The sequence below is a fragment of the Babylonia areolata genome, chromosome 35, assembly GCF_041734735.1.
Source record: "Babylonia areolata isolate BAREFJ2019XMU chromosome 35, ASM4173473v1, whole genome shotgun sequence".
NCBI classification, from domain to species: Eukaryota; Metazoa; Mollusca; class Gastropoda; order Neogastropoda; family Buccinidae; genus Babylonia; species Babylonia areolata.
The window spans coordinates 23536268-23546267 of record NC_134910.1 but is presented as its reverse complement, the minus strand read 5'-3'; the positions used below and the strand labels follow the sequence as shown (position 1 = coordinate 23546267).

The 10000-nt window shown below is 48.9% G+C and overlaps 1 protein-coding gene across 1 annotated transcript in view; it reads left to right on the top strand.

The window, feature by feature from the left end:
- Positions 1–10000, top strand: part of LOC143278091 (uncharacterized) — a 16748-nt gene that overhangs the window by 3595 nt on the left and 3153 nt on the right. Inside the window, exon 2 of the mRNA XM_076583125.1 lies at positions 1522–2194. Within this exon, the coding sequence (XP_076439240.1) occupies positions 1735–2194 (460 nt within the window). The 5' untranslated portion in view covers positions 1522–1734. The remainder of the gene's footprint in view (positions 1–1521; positions 2195–10000) is intronic.

The window sequence follows — 10000 nt, the reverse complement described above, 5'->3', positions numbered from 1 at the left end:
TGTGGTGTGGTGTACAGTGAGGGAATGATGAAGGAGGTGTGGGTGTACAGTGCGAATGATGGAAGAGTGTGAGGTGTGATTGTACCGTAGAAGTGAATGATGGCTAGGTGTGTGGTGTGGTGTACAGTGAGGCATGATGAAGGTGTGTGGTGTGGTGTACAGTGAGGAATGATGGAAGGTGTGTTGGTGTGTGTACAGTGAGGAATGATGGAAGGTGTGTGGTGTGGTGTACAGTGAGGAATGATGGAAGGTGTGTGGTGTGGTGTACAGTGAGGAATGATGGAAGGTGTGTGGTGTACAGTGAGGAATGATGGAAGGTGTGTGGTGTGGTGTACAGTGAGGAATGATGGAAGGTGTGTGGTGTGGTGTACAGTGAGGAATGATGGAAGGTGTGTGGTGTGGTGTACAGTGAGGAATGATGGAAGGTGTGTGGTGTGGTGTACAGTGAGGAATGATGGAAGGTGTGTGGTGTGGTGTACAGTGAGGAATGATGGAAGGTGTGTGGTGTGGTGTACAGTGAGGAATGATGGAAGGTGTGTGGTGTGGTGTACAGTGAGGAATGATGGAAGGTGTGTGGTGTACAGTGAGGAATGATGGAAGGTGTGTGGTGTGGTGTGCAGTGAGGAATGATGGAAGGTGTGTGGTGTACAGTGAGGAATGATGGAAGGTGTGTGATGTGGTGTACAGTGAGGAATGATGGAAGATGTGTGGTGTACAGTGAGGAATGATGGAAGGTGTGTGATGTGGTGTACAGTGAGGAATGATGGAAGGTGTGTGGTGTGGTGTACAGTGAGGAATGATGGAAGGTGTGTGGTGTACAGTGAGGAATGATGGAAGGTGTGTGGTGTACAGTGAGGAATGATGGAAGGTGTGTGGTGTGGTGTACAGTGAGGAATGATGGAAGGTGTGTGGTGTACAGTGAGGAATGATGGAAGGTGTGTGGTGTGGTGTACAGTGAGGAATGATGGAAGGTGTGTGGTGTACAGTGAGGAATGATGGAAGGTGTGTGGTGTGGTGTACAGTGAGGAATGATGGAAGGTGTGTGGTGTACAGTGAGGAATGATGGAAGGTGTGTGGTGTACAGTGAGGAATGATGGAAGGTGTGTGGTGTACAGTGAGGAATGATGGAAGGTGTGTGGTGTGGTGCGGTGTACAGTGTGGAATGATGGAAGTTTTGTGGTGTGCAGTGAGGAATCTAGTGTACCTGTAAACACCCACCTGACTGACAACAATGTGACAGATCTCCCTGTAGACAACAGACAATGTGACAGATCTTCCGGAAGACACAAAATTGGTCGTCTGACAACCACGATGCTTCTAATCAGGATGGCACGTTTCACTAAGGCATGAACGATTCCACTCAAGCTGATAGTTTATTCCGCAATTAATGATCCCATTAACATACATCCCATTAACATACATTTTACTCGGAATTTGAAGATCCCATACTCTAAATATTGCTTTTTTCCCTAAGTGTTGACTACCTGACAGTGACACGGTTTGTGTCAACTCTTCTCACAGGTTGTAGGTTTCTGCAGCTGCTCCCTGGTGGTACACAGGGCGTAAAACACCGTCAACAGTCAGCCAGTGCTGGTTGACGTCCGCCACGATCACCACCCCCTGCTCCAGCTCAGGGCCACACCCACACACTTCACGGCATTTGACGACAGACATCTGGCCTCCTCCCCGCACCCCCTTTCCCTACCACCACACCCTGCCCCCGCACCCGTCACCATGGCGACCGGTGACCATGACGTCACGGACAGCCAACGTCAGCTCAGTCAGGCCATCGCAGCGGCCGACGTGGAACGGATTCTGTTCCTGTTGGACGACAGCGACCTTGACCTTGACCACCGGGACGTGGGTCACGACCTGCAGACGCCGCTGATGCGGATGTGCCATATGCGCGCGGGCAACGTGGAGGTGGAAGGCGTGACTGAGCGGCTGGAGCGGTGCGCGTGGAACCCCAACGTGCAGGACGTGACAGGTAGAACCCTCCTCATGCACGCCTGCATCGCCACGCGCCTTCCCGTCGTCCTCCTCTGTCTGGACAACGGATGTGACGTCAGCCTGGCCGACAGGGACGGCAACTCGGCGCTGGTGTACGCCGTGCGGAGCGGAAGTGAGGACGTGGTCAGCCTCTTTCTGGAGCTGGGGGAGTGCCGCCCTCTGCTGGAGAAGAAGAACAACCTGGGTGAGACACACAGTGTGTGTGTGTGGATGAGTGGGTGTGTGTGTGTTCGGTTGGGGAGGAGGGTGCGTGGGTGCGTGTTTCTGTGTGTGTGTGTGTGTGTGTGTGTGTGTGTGTGTGTGTGTGTGTGTGTGTGTGTTCGTTCTTTAGTTCAGCGTCTTTTCACTATCAGTGATATTAGACGATTAAAAAAAAAGAGAAAAAAAACCGGAGGAGGAGAGGGAAGGAGTGGCGAGGGGAGGGGGGGGGGACGGAAAGAGGAAAACAGAAAAGGTAGAAAACTACCAAAAAATTGCATTTAACAATAATAATTCAATAATGATAATAATAATTAGAAACAATTAACATAATTCTGAAGTACAGTAAAGGAATGCAGAAGTAGGGCTATGAACTAATGCCTGTGAAAGTTCGACCGTAAGAACGTCGTCAGAAATAACTTCCAAAAATCATCTGCAGAATAGTTATTCTCTTTGAAATACTTGGGCAAGAAGGTACGTAACTGCTGACAGTGAAACAAACAATGATGCAAGCTGAACTGCTTACCGTGGTACAGATGCATGTAAAATTTTTTACTATACTTCGGCGCATCACGTTTTATACGGAAGAAAGGAGAGGTTATTAATCGTGATGAATTCGGTATCCTTTCTTTAATGATATTCTCGGGGAATAATGTCCCTTTGTGTTTTAAAAGCTTTTCCTTCCATCGGTTATGAAATCGACCCCCTGCTGATTTTTCTAACAAAGTGTATGTACGTGGAAAGAATAGAACACTTGATCAGAGCTCTACTGCGGTGTTGACGATCGACTGAGCGCCAACCACTGAGACAGCGGGAAAACCCATCCTTCGAAGTGGACCGAACGTCTGTTACGTTTTGTCGGGCAGAACGCTGGCTGGGGTGGTCGGGGTAGGGGGAGGGGGGTGGAGGTGGGGGGGTCAATAATCGTTAATCCCATAGTGGCCTGAGCAGATGAGGAAAGGTCTTTCAGTCAACGCTGATCCGTCTGCTGTGTACTGGTTTCACACTTTGTGTGGGTGGGGGGTTTCTGTGGTCAGCCTGGGTTATACTGTGTACTGGTGTGGGTGTGGGGTTATAGATGTCTGTGGTCAGCCTGGGTTATACTGTGTACAGATTTCACACTGTGTGTGGGTGTGGGGTTATAGATGTCTGTGGTCAGCCTGGGTTATACTGTGTACTGGTGTGGGTGTGGGGTTATAGATGTCTGTGGTCAGCCTGGGTTATACTGTGTACTGGTGTGGGTGGGGGGTTATAGATGTCTGTGGACAGCCTGGGTTATACTGTGTACAGATTTCACACTGTGTGTGGGTGTGGGGTTATAGATGTCTGTGGACAGCCTGGGTTATACTGTGTACACATTTCACACTCTGTGTGGGTGGGGGGTTATAGATGTCTGTGGTCAGCCTGGGTTATACTGTGTACACATTTCACACTGTGTGTGGGTGGGGGGTTATAGATGTCTGTGGTCAGCCTGGGTTATACTGTGTACAGATTTCACACTGTGTGTGGGTGTGGGGTTATAGATGTCTGTGGTCAGCCTGGGTTATACTGTGTACACATTTCACACTGTGTGTGGGTGGGGGGTTATAGATGTCTGTGGACAGCCTGGGTTATACTGTGTACTGGTGTGGGTGTGGGGTTATAGATGTCTGTGGTCAGCCTGGGTTATACTGTGTACACATTTCACACTGTGTGTGGGTGTGGGGTTATAGATGTCTGTGGTCAGCCTGGGTTATACTTACTACACATTTCACACTGTGTGTGGGTGTGGGGTTATAGATGTCTGTGGTCAGCCTGGGTTATACTGTGTACTGGTGTGGGTGTGGGGTTATAGATGTCTGTGGTCAGCCTGGGTTATACTGTGTACTGGTGTGGGTGTGGGGTTATAGATGTCTGTGGTCAGCCTGGGTTATACTGTGTACAGATTTCACACTGTGTGTGGGTGGGGGGTTATAGATGTCTGTGGTCAGCCTGGGTTATACTGTGTACAGATTTCACACTGTGTGTGGGTGGGGGGTTATAGATGTCTGTGGACAGCCTGGGTTATACTGTGTACTGGTGTGGGTGTGGGGTTATAGATGTCTGTGGTCAGCCTGGGTTATACTGTGTACAGATTTCACACTGTGTGTGGGTGGGGGGTTATAGATGTCTGTGGTCAGCCTGGGTTATACTGTGTACAGATTTCACACTGTGTGTGGGTGTGGGGTTATAGATGTCTGTGGACAGCCTGGGTTATACTGTGTACTGGTGTGGGTGTGGGGTTATAGATGTCTGTGGTCAGCCTGGGTTATACTGTGTACACATTTCACACTGTGTGTGGGTGTGGGTTTATAGATGTCTGTGGTCAGCCTGGGTTATACTGTGTACTGGTGTGGGTGTGGGGTTATAGATGTCTGTGGTCAGCCTGGGTTATACTGTGTACAGATTTCACACTGTGTGTGGGTGTGGGGTTATAGATGTCTGTGGACAGCCTGGGTTATACTGTGTACAGATTTCACACTGTGTGTGGGTGGGGGGTTATAGATGTCTGTGGACAGCCTGGGTTATACTGTGTACAGATTTCACACTGTGTGTGGGTGGGGGGTTATAGATGTCTGTGGTCAGCCTGGGTTATACTGTGTACAGATTTCACACTGTGTGTGGGTGTGGGGTTATAGATGTCTGTGGACAGCCTGGGTTATACTGTGTACAGATTTCACACTGTGTGTGGGTGTGGGGTTATAGATGTCTGTGGACAGCCTGGGTTATACTGTGTACAGATTTCACACTGTGTGTGGGTGGGGGGTTATAGATGTCTGTGGTCAGCCTGGGTTATACTGTGTACAGATTTCACACTGTGTGTGGGTGTGGGGTTATAGATGTCTGTGGTCAGCCTGGGTTATACTGTGTACTGGTGTGGGTGTGGGGTTATAGATGTCTGTGGACAGCCTGGGTTATACTGTGTACTGGTGTGGGTGGGGGGTTATAGATGTCTGTGGTCAGCCTGGGTTATACTGTGTACTGGTGTGGGTGTGGGGTTATAGATGTCTGTGGTCAGCCTGGGTTATACTGTGTACACATTTCACACTGTGTGTGGGTGTGGGGTTATAGATGTCTGTGGACAGCCTGGGTTATACTGTGTACAGATTTCACACTGTGTGTGGGTGGGGGGTTATAGATGTCTGTGGTCAGCCTGGGTTATACTGTGTACACATTTCACACTGTGTGTGGGTGTGGGGTTATAGATGTCTGTGGTCAGCCTGGGTTATACTGTGTACTGGTGTGGGTGTGGGGTTATAGATGTCTGTGGTCAGCCTGGGTTATACTGTGTACACATTTCACACTGTGTGTGGGTGTGGGGTTATAGATGTCTGTGGACAGCCTGGGTTATACTGTGTACTGGTGTGGGTGTGGGGTTATAGATGTCTGTGGTCAGCCTGGGTTATACTTACTACACATTTCACACTGTGTGTGGGTGTGGGTTTATAGATGTCTGTGGACAGCCTGGGTTATACTGTGTACTGGTGTGGGTGTGGGGTTATAGATGTCTGTGGTCAGCCTGGGTTATACTGTGTACACATTTCACACTGTGTGTGGGTGTGGGGTTATAGATGTCTGTGGACAGCCTGGGTTATACTGTGTACACATTTCACACTGTGTGTGGGTGTGGGGTTATAGATGTCTGTGGTCAGCCTGGGTTATACTGTGTACAGATTTCACACTGTGTGTGGGTGTGGGGTTATAGATGTCTGTGGTCAGCCTGGGTTATACTGTGTACACATTTCACACTGTGTGTGGGTGTGGGGTTATAGATGTCTGTGGTCAGCCTGGGTTATACTGTGTACAGATTTCACACTGTGTGTGGGTGTGGGGTTATAGATGTCTGTGGTCAGCCTGGGTTATACTGTGTACAGATTTCACACTGTGTGTGGGTGGGGGGTTATAGATGTCTGTGGTCAGCCTGGGTTATACTGTGTACTGGTGTGGGTGTGGGGTTATAGATGTCTGTGGTCAGCCTGGGTTATACTGTGTACAGATTTCACACTGTGTGTGGGTGGGGGGTTATAGATGTCTGTGGACAGCCTGGGTTATACTGTGTACACATTTCACACTGTGTGTGGGTGGGGGGTTATAGATGTCTGTGGTCAGCCTGGGTTATACTGTGTACTGGTGTGGGTGTGGGGTTATAGATGTCTGTGGTCAGCCTGGGTTATACTTACTACACATTTCACACTGTGTGTGGGTGTGGGTTTATAGATGTCTGTGGTCAGCCTGGGTTATACTGTGTACTGGTGTGGGTGTGGGGTTATAGATGTCTGTGGTCAGCCTGGGTTATACTGTGTACACATTTCACACTGTGTGTGGGTGTGGGGTTATAGATGTCTGTGGACAGCCTGGGTTATACTGTGTACAGATTTCACACTGTGTGTGGGTGTGGGGTTATAGATGTCTGTGGTCAGCCTGGGTTATACTGTGTACAGATTTCACACTGTGTGTGGGTGGGGGGTTATAGATGTCTGTGGTCAGCCTGGGTTATACTGTGTACAGATTTCACACTGTGTGTGGGTGTGGGGTTATAGATGTCTGTGGACAGCCTGGGTTATACTGTGTACTGGTGTGGGTGTGGGTTTATAGATGTCTGTGGACAGCCTGGGTTATACTGTGTACAGATTTCACACTGTGTGTGGGTGTGGGGTTATAGATGTCTGTGGTCAGCCTGGGTTATACTGTGTACAGATTTCACACTGTGTGTGGGTGGGGGGTTATAGATGTCTGTGGACAGCCTGGGTTATACTGTGTACACATTTCACACTGTGTGTGGGTGTGGGGTTATAGATGTCTGTGGTCAGCCTGTGTTATACTGTGTACACATTTCACACTGTGTGTGGGTGGGGGGTTATAGATGTCTGTGGTCAGCTTATTCATTTATTTATTTATTATCATTACTACTACTACTACTACTACTACTTTTTTTTATATTATAATTATTATTTATTTATTTATTTATTTTTAAAGATTTTTTTTTAATGTACGCTTATAGTTGACTTCATCAAGTTTTTGCGCCTTATGCATATTATTAGTAGTGGTAGTAGATTTTATGTATTTATCTATTATTTATTCACCCCTTTTTTTTCTCAAGGCCTGACTAAGCGCGTTGGGTTACGCTGCTGTCAGGCATCTGCTTGGCAGATGTGGTGTGGCGTATATGGATTTGTCCGAACGCAGTGACGCCTCCTTGAGCGACTGAAACTGTAGACAGCCTGGGGTATAGATGTCTGTAGATCTCTGTAGACAACCTGGGGTATAGATGTCTGTAGATCTCTGTAGACAGCCTGGGGTATAGATGTCTGTAGATCTCTGTAGACAGCCTGGGGTGTAGATGTCTGTAGATCTCTGTAGACAGCCTCGGATATAGATGTCTGTAGATCTCTGTAGACAGCCTCGGATATAGATGTCTGTAGATCTCTGTAGACAGCCTGGTGTGTAGATGGCTGTAGACACCCTGGGGTATAGATGTCTGTAGATATCTGTAGACAGCCTGGGGTGTAGATGTCTGTAGATCTCTGTAGACAGCCTGGGGTATAGATGTCTGTAGATGGCTGTAGACAGACTGGGGTATAGATGTCTGTAAATGGCTGTAGACAGCCTGGGGTGTAGATATCTGTAGACAGCCTGGGGTATAGATGTCTGTAGATGGCTGTAGACAGCATGGGGTGTAGATATCTGTGGACAGCCTGGGGTATAGATGTCTGTAGATGGCTGTAGACAGCCTGGGGTGTAGATATCTGTAGACAGCCTGGGGTGTAGATATCTGTAGACAGCCTGGGGTATAGATGTCTGTAGATGGCTGTAGACAGCCTGGGGTGTAGAAATCTGTAGACAGCCTGGGGTATAGATGTCTGTAGATGGCTGTAGACAGCCTGGGGTGTAGATATCTGTGGACAGCCTGGGGTATAGATGTCTGTAGACAGCCTGGGGTGTAGATATCTGTAGACAGCCTGGGGTATAGATGGCTGTAGACAGCCTGGGGTGTAGATGCCTGTAGATGTCTGTAGACAGCCTGGGGTGTAGATGTCTGTAGACAGCCTGGGGTGTAGATGTCTGTAGACAGCCTGGGGAGTAGATGTCTGTAGATCTCTGTAGACAGCCTGGGGTATAGATGTCTGTAGATCTCTGTAGCAGCCTGGGGTGTAGATGTCTGTAGATCTCTGTACACAGCCTTGGGTGTAGATGTCTGTAGACTGCCTGGGCGTATAGATGGCTGTAGATCTCTGTAGCAGCCTGGGGTGTAGATGTCTGTAGATCTCTGTACACAGCCTTGGGTGTAGATGTCTGTAGACAGCCTGGGGGTATAGATGGCTGTAGATGTCTGTAGACAGCCTGGGGGTATAGATGTCTGTAGACAGCCTGGGGTGTAGATGTCTGTAGACAGCCTGGGGTATAGATGTCTGTAGATGTATGTAGACAGCCTGGGGGTATAGATGTCTGTAGGTCTCTGTAGACAGCCTGGGGTATAGATGTCTGTAGATCTCTGTAGACAGCCAGGGGTATAGATGTCTGTAGATCTCTGTAGACAGCCTGGGGGTGTAGATGGCTGTAGACAGCCTGGGGTGTAGATGTCTGTAGACAGCCTGGGGGTATAGATGTATGTAGACAGCCTGGTGTGTAGATGTCTGTAGACAGCCTGGGGTGTAGATGTCTGTAGACAGCCTCGAGGTATAGATGTCTGTAGATGTCTGTAGACAGCCTGGGGGTATAGATGGCTGTAGATGTCTGTAGACAGCCTGGGGTATAGATGGATGTAGACAGCCTGGGGTATAGATGGATGTAGACAGCCTGGGGTATAGATATAGATGGCTGTAGATGTCCGTAGACAGCCCGAGGTATAGATGTCTGTAGACAGCCTGGGGGTATATATGGCTGTAGACAGCCTGTGCTATAGATGTCTGTAGACAGCCTGGGGTACAGATGGCTGTAGATGACTGTAGACAGCCTGTGGGTATAGATGTCTGTAGACAGCCTGGGGTATAGATGTCTGTAGATGACTGTAGACAGCCCGGGGGTATAGATGTCTGTAGACAGCCTGTGGGTATAGATGTCTGTAGACAGCCTGGGGTACAGATGGCTGAGATGACTGTAGACAGCCTGGGGGTATAGATGTCTGTAGACAGCCTGTGGGTATAGATGTCTGCAGATGACTGTAGACAGCCTGGGGGTATAGATGTCTGTAGACAGCCTGGGGTATAGATGGCTGTAGATGACTGTAGACAGCTTGGGGTATATATGGCTGTAGACAGCCTGGGGGTATATATGGCTGTAGATAGCCTGGGGTACAGATGGCTGTAGATGTCTGTAGACAGCCTGGGCTATATATGGCTGTAGACAGCCTGGGGGTATATATGGCTGTAGACAGCCGGGGGTATAGAGGACTGTCGATGGCTGTAGAAATCCTGGGGGTATAGATGTCTGTAGACAGCCTGTGGGTATAGATGTCTGCAGATGACTGTAGACAGCCTGGGGTATAGATGGCTGTAGATGACTGTAGACAGCTTGGGGTATATATGGCTGTAGACAGCTTGGGGTATATATGGCTGTAGACAGCCTGAGGGTATATATGGCTGTAGATAGCCTGGGGTACAGATGGCTGTAGATGGCTGTAGACAGCCTGGGGTATATATGGCTGTAGACAGCCTGGGGGTATATATGGATTTAGACAGCCTCGGGTATAGAGGACTGTCGATGGCTGTAGACAGCCTGGAGGTATATATGGCTGTAGACAGCCTGGGGTATAGATGTCTGTAGACAGCCTGGG